Below are 27,685 nucleotides of genomic sequence, written 5' to 3' on the forward strand. Positions count from 1 at the left end.
CACTTTTAACTCTGAAAAAGTGCACTGGAAATTTTGATTTCCAATCGAATGAGCCCCCCCCCAAAGCTCATACAATTTTTTTTTTACAAAAACCTTATGTGTTAGCAATGAGCAACGCTGAACTTACAGCCCTTGCCCCAGAACTGCTGGTGGGGTTGTTAACCCCAAAGGCATGGTTATTTGACCTTTAGACTATTTTGAACAAACTGTTTATTTTTATTTTGATCGGATATATTTGGGGGGGGGGATGGCGGTTAAGAGGGAAAGGCTGATTGTCCATTGATTACCTTTGATTATTCAAAATTGAACTTTCAATTTCCAATTGAATGGGCCTCCTTCAAAGTCTTAACGACCATCCCTTCTATAAAAACCTTAAATTTTAACAATTGGTAACTTGCAATAACATACAGTTGCTGATACAGGTGTATCAGCAATTTTTTTTTGAACGGCTTAGCGTATCAAGATGAAACTTCTGGAGCATCTACCTGCTACTACAGCTATTAATACTGCTGCTACTACAACTAATTCAACACTATTATTACTACTACTGCTCCTACTACGACCTCTACTACTATTAGACTAGCACTATTAAGGCTACGCATATCAAGTTGAAAATTTTACAGAATGGGTTATCAAAAGACACTATGTGCATGCAGATTTTCAAAATGGCGTATCTGAAAAAGGTATTTGTATATTAAGTTGGAACTTTCAGAGACTGCTTAAAGGGAAAGCCAATTCACCAAAAGTAAATGTTTGCACGCTCAGGCCTGGATTTACCACTATATCCCTAGGCCCGGACCTAGGGGCGAATAATGCCAGGGGGGGGGCATAAATTATCACTGTATATTATTTTCCTGACAAAAACTGGACTGATGTGATTTATCGTCGCCAGGTACACTCTGCCGCCATGGTGCCTTTCCACAGAAAAGTGATTTTAAAACAACACAGGAATTCCATGGTCACTTATAAACTGTCAGATGTCTCCCAAGAATGGTAGCTGAGAGTTCGGTATTACCCCTCTCTTTCATCACTTTTCGCTCATCAATTTTGTTCTGTTAATTGCTTTCATTAGCCCCGAATTGTTGGGAATAACCCCGAAAATCTTGCAAACACACTTGGTTCTTAAGGTCAAAGCTTTAAATCCGGCCCTGTGCACGCTACTGCTAATGCTATTAATATTTTGATTACATTTACTACTACTGCTACTACAACAACTACTACTACTACTAGTTCGACTGCTACTTCTATTGCAACAACTTGTAAGATAAAAGTATTAAGCTGAAAATTGAGGAACTACATGAACATATAGGTTATCAAAAGGATATATCGGCAATGGGATAGCAACAGCTAATTGTGTTAAGTTGAAGCTTCTAGAACTTGATGAGAGGAATCTTCAGCTGACCAAAAGGCAACATGTTAATACTACTGCTGCTACTAGCACTAGTTCTATTACTATTAATACTATTACTGGGACTACCATTACAGCTGTACCTCACGGTAATGAACGGTATGAAGGTTGAATTTTACGGGAATATTGAGGGTGGAAGGTGAACTGAATCACATCACATCATCTGTATACAGGTTGTCAAAAGGGCGCATCAGCAATATCCTAGGGACAGTTTGGTGTGTTGAAAGAAATATTGAAGAAAATAAAAGGTGCTATATGCATACTGCTACTAATTATACTACTGCTACTACGCAAGCTAAGGATATTTAGGTGAAGCTGTCAAGGATTATTTTGGTAGATATTGAACAGAATCAAATTGACTATGATTATGCACACTCTCAAAAGGGTTACACAGCAATATCTCAAGAACGGCTTCCATTAATAAGTTAGACCTTTCAGGATAAGTTGTGGGTGGGGGACTTCGAACTAATGAAAAGTTCAAAGTTTGCAATAAAACCAAAATAAACACTTTATCGGGCCATGCTTTCGGCGATAGGCCCAATCTTGAAAGTTTCATTCAATTTAGAGGGTTTAGGGGCTACACTGATGAGTAATACTAGTTAGAAACCGCAAATGAAGCGATAAATAGATTTTGAGATTTTAGCCTTAGTTCAAACTTATTTTAGGCATTGACTTAGGTCCAGGATTTGATTTAAATGAGGGTTGGGTTAAAGGAGGCTTGAGTTAAATGGGGGTTTGTTAGAACGGGGGTTCAGCATGTAACTCTATAGCCCCTTCTTTTGTTTTCCCCAAAACCCCCATGTTTTCTATGATAGTTTGTTTTAACTTCTGTTCGTTTTGGGTTCTTTTTTTTTTGTAGTAATTTCTGATCATTTTGGGTTTGAATTATTATAGGAATTTATTTATGCTAGTATTTGGCTTAATGTGGCTCTTTACTTTTCTTTGAAAAATTATTTTTCGAAAGAATTTTTTAAATTAATTTAAAGAAAGCGCAACCAAAAGCGAATTTTTGTTATCTAAATTCTCAAAGTTCCGGTATTTTCAGTATTACTCAATGTTCAGGAAAGGCCTGATTCATCTAAAAAAAAAAAAAAAAAAAAAAATCAAACTAAAAGTTTCCAAACACAAAGAGAAAGTAGCTTTTGTGTTGGCTCCACCGAAGCAGCTAATTAACCGTTTTCAAACCAAACGATAGCCAACTACGAGCGTAAAAAATATTATAAAACGAAAACAACAAAATAAGCAAAGTAGTAAAACAAATTTACAGTATATAGACAGTGAGAGCCGCCGTTTACCCCCCCCCCCCCGCAAAAAACATCCCCTGAGGAAAATACCCCGCGGGAAATACTCCCCCAAGAAAATCTCCCCCCCCCAAAAAAAAAAAAAAAACTAAAACTATCTCTTGCGGTTGGTTAGTCTCTAATCACGTTCAGCTTATAAAAAGACTAGAAATGCCTAGGGACTATCAAAGAATTTCTTCCTCCATCCTCCTGTGGTCTCTCCCTCAGAGCTAATTCTGTATTTATTTGAAGTCTCAATAAGAGCTGAGATGTTTCGGCATCAAAATGCACCCTTTGAGGTATATCCCTCTCTTCCTAGCTACAAAACAATCAGATAACCCCATTGCAGAAGTTTCAGTTCCTTTTTAAGTTTTTTGATTTGTCTATTGCTCACAGATAGTATTTGTTATTGCGAAACATACAGAATTTTTTTTGCGTGGGGGTTTTCTGGAGGATTTTTCATGAGAAGAAAGTATTTGCACGGAGGGGGCGGGGGGAAAAATTTACACATCAATTCCTCTTTTCCACTTCCCTTGGAACTTCTCAATTAAGCTAAAAAATAACACGACTCAAATAAGATTTTTAATTTCGAAAACCATAATTTCTGCGAGAGGGGTATTTTGCAGGTGAGGGGTTTCCGTGGGTGGATGAGCGGAATTTTCCGCTGGGGAGAGGATTAAACGCTTAGACCCGTAATAAGTGACAGGATGAAGGGAACCCCAATTAACAGACATACAAAATAGAAATAAATCTGGATTTAAGAGTTTATGACGTCCGATTTTCTTTGTTTTTGTGACAACAAAACAGAGCATTTTTATAAATCATCTTGACAGCAATTTATATAAAGACTTAAAAAATCCAACAATTCCAACAAGGTTAAAAATGTAAATATTCTAACTTGTGTTTTACCCAATGTAAGTACGGTGGTTGAGTTGCACGAGGGTTCAGTTACTCGGGGGTTCACTTGCACGGTGGTTCAGTTGCACGGTGTTTCAGTTGCACGGTGTTTCAGTTGCACGGTGTTTCAGTTACATGGTGGTTCAGTTACGCGGGGGTTTAGTTAAATGGGGTTGAGTTGTACGGGGGTTGAGTTTCACGAGGGTTCAGCTAAAGGGGGCTCAGTTGCATGAGGGTTCAATAGCACGGGGGTTCAGTTGCACGGTGTTTTAGTTGCACGGTGGTTCAGTTGCACGGTGGTTTAGTTGCACGGTGGTTCAGTTAAAGTGGTTCAGTTACGCGGGGGTTTAGTTAAATGGGGTTGAGTTGCACGGGGGTTGAGTTTCACGAGGGTTCAGCTAAAGGGGGCTCAGTTGCATGAGGGTCCAATAGCACGAGGGTTCAGTTGCACGGGGGTTCCGTTGCACGGTGTTTTAGTTGCATGGTGGTTCAGTTGCACGGGGGTTCAGTTGCACGGTGGTTTAGTTGCACGGTGGTTCAGTTGCACGGTGGTTCAGTTAAAGTGGTTCAGTTGCTTGGGGTTCAGTTACAATGGAACCGTAATATCATCGCAATTAAAAATAATCAATATCCACTATCATATCTCTATTTGCAAAGATATTTTCAAGTCCATCTAATCTGCCCTCTCCTGACTGATTCGTGAAGCTTAATTTCACCCACTTAAAGGTACTAGAAAATCCTAAAAATCCTGCTCCAAAGGTATAAAAACCTACTGAAAAACACAATTTCTACTAATTTAGGGAACGGGCATTACCAGGCTTGTGACACAAACGACAAAGAATCAATGGCATTACCACCAAAACAGTGTGTATAGCGGCTACCTACCACAAAAGCAGATGCGTTGGGCTGAATATTTTTAATTTTCTTTGCGTTCAAAGCGGCTTTTTGCAGGTCAGTGCTATCGACACGTGAGGAAAATAAAAAGGGTTGTGTAATATCGATGGTCTTCATAGGTACCTTTATTTTATATGGCAGCTGAAAACCCCATCTTCAATAAAGGAAGACGCAGCTTCCATAAAGGCAGCTTCCTGAAACTTATCAAACAGAATATTTTGGTAGCATCCTTATCTGACTTCTATAACATCGATGCCTTCGATCTGTAGTATACTTAACTATATAGCACAAAGTCGCTGGAGAGAGCCTTTCTCTTAAAAAAAAATATTTAACCTTCCATGCAAAATGAAGATTATCTTTATTGGCTTTATTCGACACAATATTTCTCTTTAAGTTGCGAAATAGGACTGAAGAAATATGAAAAAGATGTGCTAGAGACACTTAAAAGGAAGAAAATACAAATGTTTATTTTTGATAGTTGATCATGCATCCTTTCTTGTCTGAGGACACCGGATGGTGTTTTTTTTGGGTGTGATATCAAACAGTTCGTGGTAACGAACTGTAAGTAAGGAGCGACCCGACTCAATAATAACCGAAACTCTAAAAACCAAAATTTTAATACCAATAGATACATCAATAGAATCAAATTTTTATGCTAATTTCAAATATATAAGTTTCATTCAGTTTAGTCTTACTCATCAAAAGTAACGCGCCTGAGAAAATTTGCCTTACTTTCGAAAAAAGGGGGAAACAATCCCTAAAAGTCACAGAACTTTAATGAAAACAACATCATTAGATTCAGCATATCAGGGGACTACTATAGATGTTTCACGTTCCTATCTGCAAAATGTGGAATTTTGTATTTTTTGCCAGAAGAAAGATCACGGATGCGTGTTTATTTGTTTTTTGTTTTTTTTTTCCAGGACGCCGGATCGTATCGATCCAGTAGTCCTAGAATATCGTGAGAGGTCTAATTCGTATGGAAATTAAAAGTTCTAGTGCCCTTTTTACGTGACCAAAAAATTGGAGGGCAACTTGGCCCCCTCCCACGCTAATTTTTTTCCCGAAGTAACCCAATCAAAGTTTTGAGATATCCATTTTGTTAAACATAGTCGAAAATATAATAAACATGTCATTGAGGATGACTTAATTCCCCAAAGTTCCCAGGGAAAGGGCTTCAAGTTATGAACTTTGCCCATTGTTTACATATAGTATTGGTTAATGGGAAGTATACAGACGTTTCAGGAGGGATTTTTTTCTGGTGGGGGGGGGGATCGGAGGAGGGGGGTTACAGGGGAGGATCTTTTTATGGAGGATACTTCCTTGGGGGAAGAGACATTTCTATGAAGGGGCGCCGGATTTCCCAGCATTATTTAAAAAACGATCAGAAATTAAAACTTAAAACGAACAGAAATTATTACATATATGAGGGAGTTCGCCCACTAGTCAATACATCGCCCTTTACGTTAAAGTTTTTTTTTAGTACTTTCAAAAGAGCTATCTATTCTAATTAACCGGCCTTTGTGATTCAGGGGTTTTGGATTCGAAAAAAATTGGAACTTTAGCGTGAAGAGTGAGGTATTGACTAGGGGGCGAACTCCCTAATATACGTATTAAAAAAATACGAATATAGAAGTTCGTTACGTAAGTTAATTCGTAAGTTACGTCAGAACAAAATTTCGAGAAAGCCATTTAGCCAAAAAAAGTAAAATTAATATGAAAATTTTGCTTTAGTTATTCATCTACGGTGACCCAAAATCAAAGCTGTATTAGTTCAAAAACGTTCAGAAATTAAATTAAAAAAAACAAGTTTTTTAAACTGAAAGTAAGGAGCGACATTAAAACTTTAAACGAACAGAAACTATTCCGTATATGAAAGGGGCTGTCCCCTCCTAAACACTTCGCTCTTTACGCAAAAGTTTGACTCTGTCACACGACTTTATTTTTTAAAACAATAAAACTTTAGCGTAAAGAGAGAAGCGTTGAAGAGGGGACAACCCCTTTCATATACGGAATAATTTCTGTTCGTTTTAAGTTTTAATGTCGCTCCTTACTGTCAGTTAAAAAAAACTTCTTTTTTTATTTGATACCATGAAGAATTGCCTCAAAATTAAACAGTCGCATTAATATCACCTGGATTATCTAAAGGGAAACCTAACAGAAATTTCAAGTAGAGACAAAAAATGAAATTTAGAACTAACAATCGATTTAAAATGGCTTCAGTTTCCTAAAGAATGTTAAAGGATATATGTCTTTACAATGGCCTAGAAACCTTGTCCGAATGCTGTTTAAAAACTGAAACGATTTTAAGCTTAAATATTGATCCCTATGGTTTCAAATTACTGGCACTATTCTGAAACCTGTTAAATGGAGCTAAAATTATAGCAACAAGTTTACTAAAATACAAAAGAAAAATCAGAAAATTGAATGATAAAGCCGCTAATTTCAACTAAACTTGGCTAGGCAAACATAATGCATTAACAAGTACTGTAGCCAGCAATTCGTTTTAAAAAGCCTGGGTGAATTCGCCCAATGTGGCAAATTTAATCAAACAACCCAAACACTTTTTATCTACCCCATTCGTCACGATTTTAAATGTCCTGTAGCGCCAAAGAATTTTACTTTCAACTAAGTGTAGAGTATATTTTCGTGAGCGCCCGGTCCCTTCTTGAATCTGATTTAAACCATAAATGATAGTCAACAGCCCAAATCTTTAAGCCATACTTAATTAGAATGACAGGCGGTGCTTATCGTACTTTTATAACGCGACAGATAAGCAATCTGCACAAGATTGTGGTTCACATTTTTTTTAGGCTTAAATTATACTATCAAAAAGGCAAAGTGAGTACAGGGCATCTTGAAGATACATTTGTAAATCTGATCACAAACTTGACGACGGTCATTTCTATATTCATTAAAATGTTTCCAATAATTTAAATCTATCCATATGTTGAATACAGCTCTTCTATAATCTCATTTCTTCCTTCTTTTACAAGTGTTTCAACCATTTGACTAAAGGGATACCCCCCTTGCATAAACTCCTCAATGTTTCTTACAGTCAATCCTATGCGATGATCCGTAACTCTGTCTTGGTTGAAATTGTATGTTCTAATCTTATCAGAACGAGAATTCGAACTTACCTAAAACAGAATAAAATAAAATAAGTGAGAATCAAAACGAAAGTTCGAAAAAAGACAAAGAAAAAGAAATTTTTGGATATTCCTCATAAGAGGCTTATTCCTAATAAGACCCCACAAATCGCTCCTTTGGGCCCTACCTCAACTAGAGGACTATTTCTGCCCCCCCCCCCATTATAAAATAAGAAAAATAACCTAATAAAAGTCAAAACCATCACATATTGCTTATATTATTTCGTTTCCTTTGTAGGACAGAAAATATAGCAAAAAAAAGAAGAAAATCCACAAAAAAAGAATGTACCTTAAAAACATGGAACAAAAATAAAAGATGCACGAAGGTCCAAGCTGTAGGAATGGGGTATAACTAAAGTCAGGTCTTCGGTACCCGGGTCAATTCTGTTTTATCTAAAGTCGGGGCAATGGTGTGATAACTTCGGTACCTAAGAAAACCAACAAAGTAATGATATTACCTATGAAATTTGATATTATCTAGTAATTCTAGTCTATAGGCTACTATAAATTTATCAAGCCTGCATGAAACTTGTTTCAGAGGGGTTGGGACAGTACTCATTTATTGATGTTGGAAAAGCTTCTGTTACGTACTTTTCATCTCTATTTTTGACTATTCATGATAAAATTTCACCAATTATGGGAAATATTTTCCTTTAGTTTATGTATACAGCCTGCACCCCCTTAGTACAGGGGGGCCGTAGAGATGAAACAGACTGAAAGTAGGAACTTCAGACCTTTTTGGAACCGGAAAAAGTGACCAAATAGGTACCAATTTTTATGGATATACCTTAAAAAAAAATGGGCTATCAAGCACTGTTCACTTACTTTGTGCCTTTACTTCAACAGACCTACTTTGAACACAATATAAATAAAGAGAAAATAAGTCATAAAAAGGGACAGTACATAAGCCGAATAGATAAGTTTCTTTTTTCGGCAACGTTTTCAAAACATGCAAGATTAACTCCTGCTTTCTTTTTAACAGTCAATATAACCTTCCGAACAGCTATCTTCAAGTCTTTTGTCCTTTTCACATTAAGGTTTTAGAGTACCTAACATAGCCTTCGTTACCTATACCCCAACCAAATTCTTTGACTCAAGAGCGTTATCTAGCCGTTTGGTCGCTTGTTCTAAAAGTTTGTCTGAAAACCTTTCCTGTTCTGACATCACTTCTTTCTTTCTATCACATCACTTTCTAACGCGACCATAGATTCTTTCAATGCACGACTCTCTTCTTCTTCACGCTGCTTTCTCTCTTCTTCTTCCGTCTCTTCAATTTTCTCAGCAGCTAAGCTTTCAAGATATTTTTCATATGCCAATCGGACAGATCTTGAACAGGATACAGTTTCAGATGAGATAGGATACAATTCAATTCTCCCACAATATGGCTTCGGCACATCTTTGACGGTCAGTTTGGCACTGAGAGTTTTCTCCAACATCAATGTCTGATCCTGGTTAAGTGCATTGATTTGGAGAAACCATTTTCTACATTTGCGTTTCCATGTGAAACGATGAGACTAACATGCATAACACTGGTCAAATTAGGATGACTCCTATCTTTGTTACAAGTGAGGAGATTGGTCAGATAACTGTCAACTCGTTGGTTGTTTAGGTCTTTGGGTTCATCTTCAAACTGGACCAAACGCCAATCATCTTGCAACTTGTCAACATCAATACTAATTGGCAATTGGCGTGCAACAGCTAGTATCCCTTCCATGGTCAGAGGAAATTTTCTCAAAAAACAAACAAGGAATTCCATGTTGAACAGCACAACTTCTTTGCATGCAGAGAGAATTTTCGCCATCAGATGTTTGGCAGCAACAATAAAATGTTGGCAAATATCCAACAAAAACGCAGCCTTGGCCTTCCAGAGTCACTCTCGTCTTTTTGCTGCAGATGATACTTTCAGGACTCAAGAATATGTCTTTATCACGATAATATAGAACTGCTGGGTCAATAACTTCCCCCAGATAAAGATCCGGTCGTAAACATGGGAAAGAACACAGATAACGAGGTCCCGCAGCTCCAAAGCTAAAGTATGAGCTGGAGGCTCTTCCTTCTGAAAATAAGTACAGAAATCCTGATAGGGGGCATCACTAAAGACTACAAAGTGCCGCTTAACGACAATCAGCTTTGACTGGAACGACGAGACTTGCTAACTTGGTAACGATGAATTTTTTCCTTGAAACAAAATCAACAAAACAGGTCCACACGGCTCTCAACTGTTCAATCAATCTTTCGCTTCTTTAAGGGTTAACCATCGGCTTGGAACATCCTTCACGAACTTGTGTTGCGCTACTGACTCGTGTTCTTGAACAAACTTAAAGTTTTCATATCTTAAGGGTCATCCATGGAATAAATTACTACAGTTCAATGACCAGACCAGAAATATTATCACCGAGGACCTATAAACCTTGCGTTATTCATGACATGCAGATTGCAGATGCCAATGCCCAAGAGACGCTTTCCTGTGTATTAATTTGCCAGTACCTCAATCAACTTGAAAACTTTCTTGCTAATGTACGGCCCATCACTACTTAACATAATTATCTGTTGTAGCTTAAGACCAGCATTATTCATTACCTTCAATAGAGCCCCTCTAAACATTTCATTTCTTGCTTCCCCAATAAAAGAGATTTCAAGGTTTTTGCTAACAACTTGGCTTGGTGACGAAAATAGTACCTTATACGTATTTGAAACTCTGGACAGCTGGCATAATTAATCGTTTCATTTTAGCATAATACGTAATAATCAGAATCCTTGATATCTTTGAATAATTCATTCCGGAAATGCGGGTACAGCCCCTGGAAGGGGATTCCTCTGAACTTGGAAGAGCCCAATGTGAACTTTTCTGAAACATCACTTCAAACAAACCACTGGTGCCAGGAAAATCTGATACAAGACACTTAATGAGCTTCTTTCAGAAATATCGTAATTATGACAAGCGGATGGGCACACTGCGAAGTTCCAGGTGGGAAAACAATTATTTATGACTGACCAGGGTCTTGTTTCATTTTCGCATTTGCCTATGATAATCACTTTTAGAAAAAAATTTGAGAGTAATAAAGCTTTTAGCACAACAGAGGAAACTTGTTTTTTTTTGTGTGGATCAAACGTGCACCAATCACCATGTAAATGATCAACATCGTCTTACTCCTTCAACCACTAATTTCTAAGATTGCGCTTCCCCGTTATTCAGCATAAAAATGCTCTGAAAGCGAAAGCAAGCTAAGTATGCAAACAAACTCTCAGCCGAGCATCTTTCTACAAGAGAAAACTGTCAGAAATCCTTCAGAAACTAAAGAACTAATTTGTCATAAACCCACTGGAGGTGTAATAACTAGGAGCAGACTAGGGGGTGTCTAATTACAGGAGCAAGACCTATTTCAACATCGACAGAAATGAATGAGAAGGAGACTACAAATGCACGTCTCCCTAATCACCATCTCAATAGTTATATCTATTATACCACCTGGACAATCAATTTTTCGCTACTAAATCTGTCTAAATTATCTTCAAAAATGTTTCATTAGCTTAAATATTTAACTTGTTTACAATGGTAACTATTTTAAATGCACAACAGTTAATAGTAGAGGCCTAATAACAATTAGAAATTTTTAGCTTTAGTCTAATCTCGGAAAATAGGCTACTACCCAATCTTGGACAAAGGATCTTAAAATTGATGCATCTCATCATGGACAGATTCAATCACTGATACGTGTTGTGAAAAAAAGTAATCATATTTAATAGGCTTGGCTATAAGATTGTAGTCATCCAATATCAACTATCTGCATCAGTTCCAAGATTAAGATCCTGCTGTACTTGTTTAGGGAAGATACATTTTAGTCAAAACATTCGTCCAAGATCACACACCGTCCATTTACTGGTTTTTTTTACCATACTCTTTCATGTAGCAGATATGATCTGGCTGTACCAGTCACTTTCACACATTACCTCTCCCACCACTTATAGTCGTTAAACTGACCTCTGCAGTAGGTTCTACCTTCTCTCTAATGGCCCTCATAGATGACTTTTACAAAGTTATCAACTGCAACCCAAATCAAAACTAAGTTCACATTCATTTTCACTATCTTACCCAAGAGAATTGTCTGAGTTGTCATCAAAAGTCACTGTCTGAACCTTTTCAGTTCCATTTTCACCCTCAGTCATTGGCACCCATAAGCTGAATTTTAGGGGGGGGCCTTAGCTGGTCTACTCGGCACTTCCAATGCTGTATAATAGAAATCTCAATACAAAAATATAAAATATAAGGCAGCATCATTCAGCCAGGGGGGTCTGGAGCCCCCCTCTGCCCCTCATATGGGCACCCATGCCCTCAGTACTGTCTTTTCATCAAATCTCTTTACAGCCTGCTTCTTTGTTTTGCTCACTTTTGTTGCTTCATTTTTTCTTTTTCACCTCTTCTCTGCCTTCCTTGTAGCAAAGGCAGCTTTAATGTTGGCCTTCACTGATGTATCAGTGAGCACTTTTGTTCTGCCCTCCTTTCTTCCTTGAAGCATTTTATTTTTTGGTGGTGCTGGGATGTGGTTGTACTTGTTCAGGTGTGACTATCCTATTTCAGAATGCCTGCAAAATCGTCGGGCTTACTGAAAGCATTGGGTGAGAGAATGACAGTGTAGGTAGGGATGGGGCTGGAGTTAGAACCTCTAGTGAGCTTGGAAATTTTCCACCAGCTTCATGGACTAAAAATATATTTGGTTGGTTTGTCTTTGAGAGCACAGATCTTCATTATCAAAACAATCTGGATTGAAAGGGGATATACCTTCCATATTCCTTCTGGATGTTTGATTATATGAAAGCTAAGGGGAAAGAGTTTCCTACCAACCCAGCTGTGATGTAAATGGTGACAGTTCTTCTCGGTGGTGACGGTACCTCGATGAAAAAATACTACTAATTTTATTAATTAATTCTGTTAGGAATACATAGCTGTTAGATATTTCAGCTATTATGAAAGGGTTTTAAAATACCACAGCTATTTCATTTCTACCAAATTTCTACTTCTCTTGATGAATAACGAAGAAGACCAGCGTCCAGCCAGCGACACGCGAAGTTTCTAACACATGAATAGGCCCAAATCTGTTGTAAATTAAAGCTATAAATTGGGAAAGACTGATCAAACCATAAATCTTTGCGGTCAACAATGATCGCACCGGTGGCGCGCCGCCGACATATTACCGGCGGTGGCACTGCTATTTTTTGAAAATCGGCGTCCAGCCAGCTGGCCTATTTTTGAAGAAGACCAGCGTCCAGCCAGCGACTCGCGAAGTTTCTAACACATGAATAGGCCCAAATCTGTTGTAAATTAAAGCTAGAAATTGAGAAAGACTGATCAAACCATAAATGTTTGCGGTCAACAATGATCGCACCGGTGGCGCACCACCGACATATTACCGGCGGTGGCACTACTATTTTTCGCCCCCGCCACCGTCAGCCTTCCCGTATCGGCGCGGCACCGGGGTCTATATGCAGCCAGGAAAACAAGATTTTTTCTATCTTCAAAAAGACTTTGGAGTTCCGTTTAATATGGCGGCAATTCAATATGAATGGTCAGTAAGTCAGGCGAGATTACGATTTTTATCTATACTGTCAAAAAAATGCCAGAGCTTCACTTTAGATGGTGGTAATTCAAAATTGAACCATAAATCATAATGTCATTTGACATAGCGATGATTCATTTAGATTTACCACCATATTAAACGAAATTCTAAAATCTTTTTGACGATAGAAAAAATGATGTGTTCCTGACTAGAGATAGGCTAATAGGTCTGCAGCACCTTCAACTTGAAATGAATGCACTCTAAGATACAACAACTAATTTCTCAATATAATAATAACCTGCTCTGTAGCATCTGAATTCAAACATCAATGAGTGCACCTAAACCGGCCTTTCCTGAATCAGAACATTTTACAATACATTTGACTATACATTTCAAATTTTGGAATCAAGAGTAACCGCTATCTAAGCAATTAAGTTACTTCATACCATGAAAAAAAGATGACAGGGCAGACAACACCGAACCTATCAAATAATGAAAACCTGCAGACGGTAAGGTTTTGGCTAGCTGAAACAGTAAACATAAGCTTTTGAGGGACTTTTTCAGAAAATAGGGACTTTTTTAGGAACTAACAATATGGACCAATTTACAAAACCTGTTAATATTATTAACACTTCTGCAAAACATAGAAAAACAGCTTGAAAACTCGGAAAAATTTGCTGTGTGAATGGAACTTTCCTGAATGGACCCAAAGGTTCTTTCGCAGGGTATATCCATCTCAGAAAGTTCACGAGCTTTACATTTCACAACAGGCTTCTTACTTAAAAAAATTTTGCTGTTTTACATTTTTAAGGCCTGTTTTGTGAATTAAACTCAAGGACTGGACAACATACTAAATACATCTGGTCTTGTTTAGTAGGCTATGTTGATTAACTCAAGAATGGATCTATTGTGCAAACTGGTTAGTTTGGGCCATGGTTGTGTATTCGATTCCCTTTTTTACTGCATTCCTACAAGATCCCTAACAAGTATGCTTTGTCAAAAAAATGCCAGAGCTTCACTTTAGATGGTGGTAATTCAAAATCGAACCATAAATCATAATGTCATTTGACATAGCGATGATTCATTTAGATTTACCACCATATTAAACGAAATTCTAAAATCTTTTTAAAAATCTGTTTTCTTCCATTTTATAATTTTTAGTAGGGTGGAAAATATTAGTTTTTGTTGAGGGGGGGGGGGGGAGATGACTAAAAAATTTACGTACTTAAGAGGAAATTTTCTTTACTGCTTAAATAGTGTTTGGAATATTTTATGAAGTCCATGTTTTACCGTTATCAAATTACAAACCCCTGATTGTGAGATGCAAAAAAAAAAAAAAAAAAAAAAAAAAAAAAAAAAAAAACAAGGAGTCAGCAGTATTGTTCCGCAACACAGCTGACATAACATTCTTTCCCTTCACCTCACGATGGTTGTCAGTCCCAATCGTTAGATACTTTTCTGAAATAATCTCTATCCTTCAATTTCAGAACAAAAATCTTGTGCGTTAAAGCTATTTGTCTATTTCCCTCAAAATGTTTGTGTATTAAGCATAGGTAAATAACCTGAAAAAATAAACTGCATTTTAGTAATGTCTTATCAGGGCTGTTCAAACAAGAATGAAACTCACTGGTCGTAATATCAACGCTTCTTTACTTGCTATAGACCAATAACTTACGTCAAGATAAAAACTGACCGGGTACCAAACGAGTCAGGTCGGGGTAACAGCTTTGCTAATTTGGGTACCCTAAGAAAACGAAAAAAAGCGCCTCTCCTTTTTTGCAATGTAGTAGGGTGATCGTTGCTAATTTCATGCACTAAATGCATATAAGGTCAGCATAGTAGTTTATTAATTCTAGTACCTTAGGAAAACAATATAATAAAATCAGAATATCACATCAGAAAATCAGAATCAAAGCAGCTTGCTAATTCAGGAACCCAAGATAAAAAAAATTTAAACAGATTGCATCTCCCTGCATATAAGGTAGTGGCATGAATACTTCATTTTTCTGGACCTAAAGGCATCCAAAATAGAGAAAGGTAGGGTACCATAAGGAAAAACAGGAGATAAAAATAGATTAGTGATAGCTGGATTATCGACAGTAAATTTTTGTAAGCTAGGATCAAATCAGACAATATTTGATTTTCACCATTTCCTAAAATAACGTTTTACTTTCTGTTATTAACTTGTTTAGTCTCAATTCATTCAAGTTAAAAAAAAAGATCATTTTATAGCATCAATAAGTCTTAGGGGACCTGAAAGTTTATATGTAAATTTTTTACACTGGAGGAAAATGACAAACTGAAAATTTGTGCCCGAAGTTTAAGCTTCTTGTAGCCGCAAAATCGAAATAAAGACGAATTCCCTTAAGTTGACAAACCACTATAATCGGTTTGCATGCCATAATATACATTGGTAAGATATTTTCCGGTTCATCTCCTTCTCTCTTTACATCAAGGAAACTTGAAAAGACATGAATTTCCCTCCTCTCTTTGACGACAACTACTAAATCAATATCTTGTTCATTTCTATTTTTGCTGTTAATTTGCGATTTATGCACTGTCTCTACCCATTATTTGCTCAATTAGTAGGACCAACCACTGCATCAATAAACTTTGAGTCCAACTTTACATTAATCCAACTGCTAGTGTACACAGAGGGAAACGTCATCCATTTAATTCTTTAATTTTCCTAGGGTACCGGAATTAGCAAGTTGCTATCCCAACCATAGTAGAGAGAATATAATACAGTATCGACAAAGGCTATACTCTCCGTAAAAAAAAGAAGTGAAACACATTTAAAACCACACAAAATTCATACTTCGCCTTCGCGCACGCGCGATTCCGATGATCCTATGGAAATAGGCTAATCACGACAAGCCTATGGAGAAACCTGTTTTTTTGTCCGACCACTAGCAACTAAACTAAGGTTGTGACGTAATTGCTCAGAGCAAGTACGCGTGGTATGAAATGTGTATCATATTTGGAAAAGGAAGACGCTACAGTATACAGTGATCCCGACTTTATATTCGTTTGGGTCCCAAAATTAGCAAAATGGTGTCTTGATGTGAAACTTCATATGGTACTAAAAAGCCTGTAGTATTACTTGTACATCGCAGCGTGAATCGTTGACCAAACTACTGCCCAACCCACTTAAAGGCAAGGTTTACCAAGATTTACATTGCAAGGACAACGTGAAGTGTTGCAGTAGTCTCTGGCCTCGTCAAAAAAGTTTTGTGGCAGCAGCAACACTTCGGTTATTCTTTCTTCATCATCGATTAGATGTTGTAGTTGTTGACCCCTCAAGAATTTTTAAAATGATATATCCTAAGTAGAATAAAAAAAGAGAAAAGATATGTTCCTTAAAGTCAGCATCAAAATACACTTTTTCTGATTAACTGCTTCTACTACTACTAACAACTCACTGCAGCAACAAGCCACTTTTTTCAGATTGAACTAAACTTAATTCTCTTTATTGACAACAAACCAATGCGGTTGATTTTAGAAGGCCTTTTTATACAAGCTAGTGCGGCATTACTTTGTGCCGAAGCAAAAAATTTAACCTAATCTGAGTGAATCGTGTAAAAATTTCCCAACTGTCTATCAGGAACTGACATTCTTCCTTCAAATTCGACTGTTTGATTAGTTTTGCGATATCTTTAAAAGCGAAGGATTCCATCAGGCTTACGCTCTTCTTAGGGACAAACACGGTAAAATACTCAATAAAGGCTGGCCATTGGCCATTGCCCTATCATTCTAGTAGCAACAGGAGCGATCAACAACCAAGGGGTTGGTACATGTTTGATAAAACTAAACTTAGGAACGCCAGTTTTCCCTTGGATTTTTCTATAGTCCTCAATCCGGACAGGCCAGCCAGGGAAAAAGTAATAACCTTTAATGATGAAAATTTGAACAAAATCCCCCAAATTCACCAAGAAGGCACGAGGATAAAAAAAGAAAAAAAGGAAGACACAGCGGTGCTCTCGGTTTCTCTTCTTGAAAGGTGGAGGGGCTATAAAACTGTAATGAAGGATTTTCAGAAATGGTGACTCCAGTGGTGTACTATTTGACCTGACGCCCTCTTCGACAGGTTTCAGGCGTTTTTTTTCAAAATTACGAAGGAAAATTTTTGAGATACCAAATAACTGTTGAGTTAAAAGTTAATAACAGTTATCACTCCTGGATTTTTATTAGTTGAGTACTTAGTAGCATAATTTTTTTTCCTTAAACCATTTTTTATTTTTCGGTTACTATGGGCCGAGAATTGTTCTTTACTAGGTTTCTGCTACCGCTGCAACAATGATATAACGATTAAGTAGGTAAGAGTCCGATATCAATGGCTACTTTGGCAAAGTTGTTAGTCTATTAAGAGCAAGCTGAGAAAAAATATCGAGCCTCCTGTGATATATATCTAAAACAACGAAAACAAAAAGGCCAGCAGCTTAAGTGACTCCACAGGCATATGGCGTTAAACCTTTTCGTCCATCATTATCAAGAAGAATTGCACGCTGTAGCCCTGAAATTAGTATGCAGTCCTCAGGACACTAATGGTCACTAACACACAAAGAGACTTTTAGGGACTTTCAAGGACCTCCTCCAATTTTAGAGACCTGATGACAATCCTGCAATACCCCAATCCTTACAATACCCTTAAAAAGACCTCTGTAAAGAGGGTCAACCCAGCCTCATAGATCAACCCGTTCCGGAGATTATTCCAGAACATTCCAGAGATTCTATCCTCTTCATTAGAGGATAACCTCTAATGAAAGTTTTTCGAACATGGCGATTCCAGTGGTGTAATTTTTGATTTAAGGCCATTTTCGAGAGGTTTCAGGCGTTTTTTTTTTGAAATTCCAAAAAAATCCGAGGCTACAAGGTAATGTCGAGTTAAAAGTGAATAACAATTATCATTCCTGGATTTCTTTTAGTTGAGTATGTTTTGGCATTCATTTTTTTAAACCGTTTTTTAATTTTTCGGTTACTATGGCCAGAGGATTGTTGGTTCCTAAGTTTTAGCTACCACTGCAATAATGACATAGGGATTAGATACGTAAGGGTATCTAATCCCTATGTCATCAGTGGCTACTTTGGTGAAGTTATAAGTCCATTAAGAGCGGTCTGAGGAAAAATATCAAACCTCCGGTCATACGTATCTAAAAAAAAAAGAATACAAAAAAGCGCTGCATCTTAAGTGACTCTAGTGGCAGAGGGTATCAAATCTTTGCATCCATCAAAATCAAGAATACTTTGACGCTGTAGTGTTAATTATTCTGCAGTCTTCAGAACACTAATGGTCACTAACACACTAAAATTGCTTCTTGGCTGAAGTAGTGACATGATTCAATCTTGCAAAAAGGAATTAGGGATTTGAGAGCTGTTTAAGGGACTTTCAGGGACCTTCTGCAGTTTTAGGAACTTTTAGGGATTTTAGGTACCTAAGCACATAATTTAGGTACCTAATTAGTGACAGTCCTGTATTTAGCATGGCAAGAGCAAATACAAACCTGAAGTTTCCTTGCCCTGCTAGACTTTTCCAGATGTTCGTCTAATTGTCTTTGGTAAATTTTTGCACGTAGAGTTTTCATGGCAGTTTCTTTATTCTGTAGTTGGGATCGTTCAGCAGTAATCCCTTTAAAACTTGAGCAAAACGAGTTTCGACACAATGAGACCGACGAAAGAACATCTCGGCAAAATTTAGGTAACAAAAATTAAATGCATAAAAATCTCTACGACTAATCGGAGTTATACACATTTACTCGGATGAAGTTATTTATAATCTTTCCATTTCTTTTTCTGATCGACTCAATTTCTTGTCCATTATAGGAGGATAAAGAGATGTTATAGATTAGACAATCAGAGCCTCAGTTTTATGTATTCCGACCAGAAAGTTCAGATAGTCGCATTTTCATGTTTATCATTTAGTGTTCACAAACATTTTGAAGTGATTGGCTAACACTAAGTTAGTTCTTTTATTTTACAGAAAATCTTGCGTACAAGTACTTTACACTAGATACAGTAAGCATTATCAAAAATTACGCAGGAAGTTTAAGATTGATACGGAAGTGCAACAATCTAAAAATGAAATATTTACGTAAAGGAACAAAATTTACCAACTGTTTTTTGTTTTATTTGAAAAGTTGTTATTACTGTATTCGTACTAATTTGTATATTATCGGCACACTCCGACATATTTTAGTTGAAGCTTACATTTATGTTAATTTCTTTGCGAATACACAGAGTTAAGAGCCAATCATGTCATTTAACGGCAAAAATCAGGACCTTTGCAATCTGGCTTCTGAATGGTGTAGCATAACACATTTAAAAAAAAAAAAATCCAAATTACCCGGCAAAAATGTAAATCTGGGAGCCCAAGACTAAATTAGGAATACACAATCTAAAGACACCTAAAATACATAGTGCCTGCCTTTTAAGATAAGAAGGCTCCCTCGACTAGCCTTATAAGTTTTCCAGTCTTCTATTTGGTTGTCGACACAGATAGAGCGTTTTGATTAAAAAAAGAAAAATTATCTTTCGTCACAAACAGAAACTGGAGCTTTCGGCATAAACATTTATTTTTTGTGACTTGAAGGGATCAGAAACTTTCGTTAAAAAACAACTGTTTACTAATTACTGCATAGAAAACGAGCCATCTTTCAGTTTTATTAGGATCTCCTGTAGCATTTGGGATTCGAAACACAGCACGTTTCGAATTAGCAGAACCAAAACTGTACATCCCTCATCCTCACAAAGTTCTCCGTTCTAAAAGCAGTCACAATTTGAATGTGCTTTCACCCAGCCCATTCGAAAAAAAAACCCTCAAATTAGGGTAGCCTTTTACGTCCTCTGGCTGAAAGACACAGGTCATCACAGTTACCTCATCCGAAGAAAATATGGCGCAAATTTTTTTACATTTTCATTTTTTTTACTTTAATTATAACATTAAAGTGTCTTAAAATATTCTTTAAATTTGCGAGACTAAATAATTCAAACAAGTGCGAAGAAATGGTTTTCTTCAAACTTGTTTGGACATCCTTACCTGTTGGAAGATGGACGATTCGAACAGCACTATCTGTTGTATTTACATGTTGTCCACCTGCTCCACTAGCCCTTTTTGTTTCTATCTTCATATCTTTAGGATGTATATCAACAACAAGTTCTGTAGGCTGGGGTAGCACAATAGTCGCAGCTGTACTGGTGTGAACACGACCTTTGCTCTCTGTTTTTGGAACTCTTTGTACCCGGTGAATCCCACCCTCATAACGGAGGTACTTGAAGACATTAGTACCCGTTATAGACGCAGATGCTTTTCTAATACCTCCTGTAAAAATAACAAATAGTTAGCCCCTCCAATACACATAGAAGGGAGTTCCACCAAGAATTTTGGAAAATTATTGGAAAAAAGATATATTAAAAGGCATGAAAATCCAGGTATTTGGACCAGGATCACCAGTTTTGGGAAGCATCCAAAATTAATTTTTAATAAAAAAAAATGTCTCAATTAACTAAAATTTAAACACCTACTTGTGGAACACTGTGTATATAAGAGAAAACCATAATGTATAACACCAGCGGGCCCACACCACTAATGAAGAGAATCCTCTTTTAATCAGAAAAAAAAAAACCCAACAAAGCTGTGAATCACTTCATACAAATCTGACACTGTTATTACACCATTCAAACTAAAGGACCATGGTCGGCACTTCATATGTCAAGGGGGATCCCTTCCCCTTAGCATGATTTTGGCAACCATTTAAGGCTTAAGTCTATTCAGTCTCGGGAATGTGTTCCCCAAAATACCTTCTTTTATGGACCGATACAGAGCAGGACAGCCAGGGGTTGAACAGTGACTAATATTAGCGGTAGTATGTACTTATTTGAGCCTACTACTGTCAGGGGTACCACAAGAAGGTTGTCACCACTACCTCAGGTGGGATATAGGTTCACAAAGAGTAATGTAGATTTAAGGATTTCTAGTTCAGTATTGAACTAGATTTTAGGGTATCAACATCCAAAATAAACAAATTATATTTCACTTTTACATTCTTTCATTTTTTCGATATTGTGTTTTGTTAATTACAAAAGACACTAGATGCAGCAATGTCCTTTAAAATGAACCTTTAAACAGCTCTCTATTATGTTCCAGTGCCCCGCTAGCAGTGAAGAAGGAAAAACGAAAAAAAGAGGAAACATAAGTGTTTCCTATGCAAAAAAGTTCTTTGTCGTTCAAGCCAAGGAACTGTAAGTTTCCTTAATAGGGTTTTTGGCCATGGTGATTCGAATGGTTTACTTTTTGTTTCGATCCGATCTAGTTTCAAAATAGTTAATTTTGGGTTACTATTGGCCGAGGTTCACCCTTTACTAGGTTGCAGCTACCGCTGCAACCATGATGACTGCGAAATTCTGCAGTTTGTACTTGCTTCGTTTTTGCACCAAGTCATTCCGACGCCTAGACTTTATCCATTTCTACACCGAATATCTCATGTTTGCATTTAGCTTCCACAGGTTACCTTTTCTCCCTTCAATCACTAAAACTGAAAATCCTTGCACAATTATAGCTTAAACAAGGTGGGACATGTCTACCTTTCTGCTAAAAAAAAACAAAAAACAACCAACAAACTGTTAATAGAGAGGGGAAAGTTTGGAGGGGCTAAGTGACAAAGTTTGTGCCTCCAATCCTAAACAACAGGTCTAAATTTCTACCACGATTCAGGTTTTAACAAGAACAAGATACTCACATTTCTGCTAAAAGGCTGGTGATGAACGGCTGGTAGATACAGTACGGGAGTAGGGATGGTTTCCCTCAAGTCCTTTCGAACCATGAGAAGTGAACTAGAACTTTCAGTTAGTGGTCAAATGAGGCGCCCTCTGGTTCTACGTCCTTATAATTTAGACATAGGGGCACAAAAAAAGAAAGAAAATGTATGGGAGAGTCGTCATTCTTCGGTCTAACATTATTTGTAATAAAAATCGTCATAGTTCCCCCCTTTTTTTCATGGCTCCATAATAATCATAAATTCACTAATGCGTCGTTCATTGATGGTTACCACAGTGGTATGGTTAAAGGACTCTCCTTTTAAATTGGAGGACATGAGATCAAACCAGTCTGTGGTAACATCGTTGTTTGCGCTTAACCTGAATCGCAAGAATATATTTCTTACTAATTTTTTTACAGCTAATTACTGTTAACTTTTCTACCAATTTTAAAATAATTTTGTACGTCCTGCTCTTTCTACTAAGCAGAACTCCAAATCTTCATATTTATCCGCCATTTCCTGTCTTATGATTTGAGCAAATTTTCTTTCTATTATCTGTTCAATGTATTCATAATTATTCCTGTTTTCTAATTTTTTTCTAATAGGTCCAATTTTGTTTCACCTTTGTCATTTTTAATATCGATTTGTGCGCAAGTGTGATCTAGAAGATAGTAAACAACACTTTCGTAACCTTTTAGAATAGCTATATTTCTATATAGCTAGCTACTCTATGAGGTTATGAAAATGTTAATGTTAATTATTTCAGAGTACTTTTTCTGTCACTACTAATTGCACTTTGCGCATTGATATTTTCCCCTTCTTCTAAAATCTTTTTCACTCTATTCAATCTATAATCTTCATATTTTTTTAACTTTGGAGATAAAGCCTCAAATAATACTTTGGTTTCCCTGAAATGTTCTTCGACATGGTATCTGAAATCTTCACTTTGGTTTTGCATCTGAGATTCTTGCTGAGTTGATAAGGACGGTGTATTCTGACGATTGTGTCCTATACCTAATTTTAGCATTCTTTGTGTGTTTTTAATACAGAGCTGTTTTACATAGATACTTTGATGGCTTAGCTCTGATACTTTTCTCGGTTTTTCTTTCGTTTAACTTGTTCATTTAATGTCATTACGTTTAGAAGCATTTTCACGAATTAAAAATTTTAAATGTTAAACCACCCATCAAAACAGTACATCAAATTTGATTTCAAAACAAACTTTTACCATTAAGATTTGGCCAGAATAAGCCAGCTGGAGAAAAATAGAATAGATATTCTGTTCAATGATGATGACGTTCTTCTGTTTAATGATGAAATTAACGAAATTGAGTTTTGTTTTTTTAAAGATAAGATATATATCAAGTCTCATAATCAATTTTCGGATAACGTAGTACTACTAAGGAAATCCCAGCCATCATCCTTTTCTTTGATCAGCTGAACTGTCAGGGCCTGTGTTCGTCTCACGGGGAGAACCAGCTTCTGGCTGAAGTGGCATATCCGTATGTATTAGGCTTCGTGAACATTTTTAGATCAGTAAAAGACAAATCGTATTGATCTCCTAAATTATCTTTCTAAATTTTGATACCTTAAAAAACAAAAAAAAGAGGAGGTTTTGTAATTTATACAAGAGATTCATTTCGAAATTTTGATTTAAGTCTAAATTTTGAAGATGCTTTGCATCGCTATTACTAGAAATAAACGTTGCACACGATTCTTAAGTCCTAGTGGAGGAGCTTTACAACCGAACTTTCTGGTTCTGTAACGGGATTTTTGCTCAGATATTTTTTTTGTTGGGTGATTTTCACACTGACAGTGGTTTTCCGCTTAGAAAAGATGTCATTGATTTGAAAGTGGTAATACCTACTCACGTTACGCAAAAAATTTTTTTTCCCAGCTTTCCCAAAATCAGCATTTGTTCCGGTTTCATAAACTTTAGGTCGTTTCCCCATTTTTTCTTCTTTTAAGATTGAGCACACGAGACTTGCAAACAGCAGATAAATCAGCATATTAAATCCCTAAGCTGTTCGCATGACAATATCAAGTTTTTAAGGCAGACTTTGGTAAAATCGATCGGTCATCTTTGTACGATGAAAAAGATGTTTATACTGCTTTAAATCAATTCCATTATTCCGTGACTGAAAAAATCTGAGAAGATCATCGTCAATCATGTAAACATGCACGACGGCCTTGTATTACAAGAGTCTTGTTGATTGCATAAATAAAATAATAAGATTTTGGAAGCTTGGTTTAAGCATACGTTCAATCAAGGCCGTACCCAGGATTTTTTTTTCGGAGGGGTTTTACTCCAAAAAATTTCGGGGGGGGGGGAGTTTTACACAAAAAACCTCAAAAAACGCACACAAAATTCGTTTAAATCCATCTTTGCTACGTTTTTACGAGTCAGACAAACATTTCATAGAGGGTTCAACCCCCCCCCCCCCTAGCCCACCCCCCTCTGGGTACGGCCTTGCGTTCAATAGAATCACTTGAATTTGTATTAAAGTTATAAGAATGTTATATCAAATTTTTGCGAACTGAAGACAGAGTTATTTTTATGATAAGCTTTTAATAGCTGAAATTCATCTAGTTCTGTATTTCCCGCTTAATCTGTCGCACATACGGTACTGTTCATGGTCTTCGACAATGATAATTCAATGGTACACTTTGTATTTCGATTTCATGTAATTTTAAGGGGTTTTAAGCTATTTTTGAAATTTCCAAGAATTTGTTGTAAAAATCACAAGTCCTATTATTCTGTTAAATCTGAACATTAGTTATTATTTTTGGATCAACATCCATTGGAAAATGTCTCTCATCAGACAGCTTCTTAAAAAACATTCTCTGAAGATTTCGGCTACTTTGGGTCGTGGTTTGCTCTTCACTAGTTTCCAACTACTACTGTAACCATGACTTTCAATTTGTTAAAGGAGAGGAGCTGGGCAAGTGTTGTCATATATGCATCTGAGTGTTTGTTGATTCAGTAAAAATCCAGCAGTGGCAGAGATTAATTTTTGTTGTTTCCTGTTCGTGTGCTGTGAATTTTCAAAACTTTTGCTATAGCCAAAATTCATACAAAGAACGTTATTCCAACTATTCGTAATTCAGCTCTTTTTACAGGAACGGCAGGATTTTACGGGACTTCCTCTGATTTATTTAACGATTACTCCGTGTAGATGTTAATATCAAAAACGTAAGATGAACCAGATTGTGCTTTTGTTTGTTGGGGAGGGAAGGAGGGGATGGGTAGTTTACCCATTTCCTGCTGTGTGATTATAAGTTGGCCAAGGTTAAATGTGAAGCAACATATTTGTCCCTCTTTTCGGCTTCGAAATATCAAGTTCTTAGTTGAGTTGTACATGATCATTTTATAAGGTTGAGTCGCCGATTTTCCTGTGTAAAGTAGATTGATATGGCCTGGTTAAAACTGGTATGGATCCGCTTGTTATATTGTGTTTGGTTGTTCATGCCAGGTTCAGTTTTTCTGCGTTTAGTTTCTATGACTTAAACTTTGCTGGGTTGAGTCTCTTTGATTGAGTTAGATAGTTGGATTTTGTGTTAGCTAAGTTTGGCTGGATTATTCCAACTATTTGTTTTGTAATTCAACATTTACATAATTACAACATTTTGTAATTCAGCTCTTTTTACAGGAACAGCAGGATTTTACGGGACTTCCTCAGATTTATTTAACAATTACTCCGTGTTGATATAAAATATCAAAAACGTAAGATGAACCATTAAAAAAACAGATTTCAGAGAAAAAATGAGTTCTATAGTTGCTGCTATTACTTCACAACGTTCGTTACGTCAAATCCAATCACACTCGAGATTCACCACCCCTATCCATCCCTAAATTTTTGTGAACTGACGTAACTGTTCACAATGATGGAAGTGTTTCCACAATTCCATAGACAGGCTTAAATAAGTGGTATAACTCTTAGGGTGGCAGAAATAAATGAAAGGGTTACTGTATCTTTACGGTGAATAAATTTAAAGGCAAAAGAGTTGAAGGGCCTCAAATTATAAATAAAATAGTGTGGCCATCAACATTCAATTACCAGCAATGCTTCGTTTAGTTTTGTTTTTCATTTTTAATTCCAAGATGGAAGTTACTTTCTGGATAGCCCGCGTACACATCTGTGCCAATTGTACGGTCTAATCATCTCTTGAATGATTAATGTCTCAATGTTCTCAAAAAAGAAAAATAACAAATGTCATTAAGCATACAAAGTTACAACAGAAATGGGTAAAAGAGAATAAAGACACAGCAAAACAAAACAGTGATTGCCTTAAAATGCCAAAAGTCAAAAAATGTAAATAAAGTATTCAATCAAAGTAATATTTAGAAAATATTACAACATTAACAAAGCTAGAAGATCTGCAAAGAAATCAATTCAGTCCTTCATAAATTCTGAACATAAATTCAACAAAAGTGATTTTTTACAGAAGTATGTTTGTAATAAACAAAAAGCAGCAGAGATACAGACTGGAAAGTATGTGGGTAAGAAATTGTCCTCAAACATTGAAAAATCATTCTTAAATAAGGAACTTTTGCTGTCACTCAATTCTTTCTTTTAAGCGGCGTTCACAAGCGTGTCTAGCTAGAACCCCATGTCTAGACACGTGTATAACCAGAATCCAATGTCTAGGATACGACCGTTCACAAGTAAAATTCGGTTCTTAGCTAAAACTACAAATTTAGTTTCAAATTGTAAATTATTGCCAATCCAGAGAGCTCACGCGCGCAGAAATTTCAAAATTGCAACCCTTTCTTTTACTGTCACAAACTGATACTAGAGATGAGCGAAACAATTGCCTTAGTGGGCTTCACTTTTGTATCTGGTGTAGCCTATTTGACTAAAAATGAAAAAAACACTTGATGAGAAAACAAAAGCTAAATTTCAGTTTACAAAGGTAAACAAAAATAATGAAAATAGTGGAACTTGGCACATTCTGATTGGCTATAATCGAAAATCCTAGACATTGAGTTCTAGAGTCTAGAACTCAATGTCTAGCCAAGCACCTTGTCTAGCTAAGCGCCGAATTTTACTTGTGAAAGGTCGTTGCCTAGACTTTGAATTCTGGCTAGACGTGTCTAGACATGGGGTTCTAGCTAAACACGCTTGTGAACGCTGCTTTAGCAACTAAATCTAGGTTAAAATGATAAGTATGAACAGTTACTATCAGACGTATTCCCGCTGATCTTTTGATAGCTTTCTAGAAACAGAATGTACTGATCAAAATCATACTATTGCCCAGTAAAAACAATTCCCGTAAAGCTTTTACTAAGCATTACCAATTATAGTAATTAGCACTAGTACAGAAGGGAATAACCAAATTTACTAAGAAACTTTGCGCAGTTTTATCTTTCGATAATCTTAACCTATATGAGAAAAAAAGACAAAGGAAAGAATTGGGAATAGTAATAGGATGATTTAGCCCACATCCCCATAATTTGATGGTAGTTGTATTAGCAACATACAACATCATTAGTAAATTACGTTAAAGGCAAATATACCAGCACAGAGGGTGATACAAAGGAAAGTGTCATGGTGATCTCCGGAAACTTTTGAGAAAAAGGTATATATACTAAAAAAAAGAATTTGAGCAAAAAAGAAGTAAAGAAAAGGGAGTCTCAGACTGTCTGCTTTTGAATAATTTTGTGTCTCGCTTCCCTAACAAAGAGTAAAAACTTTGACCATGGTTTTTAGGGAAATGGACTCCACAATCGCGCAGATATGCCTTTATTTAA

The 27,685-nt window shown here is 36.7% G+C and overlaps 1 protein-coding gene across 1 annotated transcript in view; it reads right to left on the minus strand.

Moving 5' to 3' along the window:
- Window positions 1-6,854: 6,854 nt before the first annotated feature.
- LOC148944395 (peptide chain release factor 1-like, mitochondrial) overlaps window positions 6,855-27,685 on the minus strand; it is a 28,552-nt gene continuing 7,721 nt past the window's right edge. Inside the window, exons 4-6 of the mRNA XM_089100274.1 lie at window positions 20,217-20,498; window positions 18,685-18,809; window positions 6,855-7,619 (exon numbers count right to left, since the gene is read on the minus strand). Coding sequence (XP_088956400.1) covers window positions 7,419-7,619; window positions 18,685-18,809; window positions 20,217-20,498 — 608 coding nt within the window. The 3' untranslated portion in view covers window positions 6,855-7,418. The remainder of the gene's footprint in view (window positions 7,620-18,684; window positions 18,810-20,216; window positions 20,499-27,685) is intronic.

The sequence above is a fragment of the Artemia sp. Qi Xiang Cuo genome, chromosome 14 (assembly GCF_049724085.1).
Source record: "Artemia sp. Qi Xiang Cuo chromosome 14, ASM4972408v1, whole genome shotgun sequence".
Classification (NCBI taxonomy): domain Eukaryota; kingdom Metazoa; phylum Arthropoda; class Branchiopoda; order Anostraca; family Artemiidae; genus Artemia; species Artemia sp. Qi Xiang Cuo.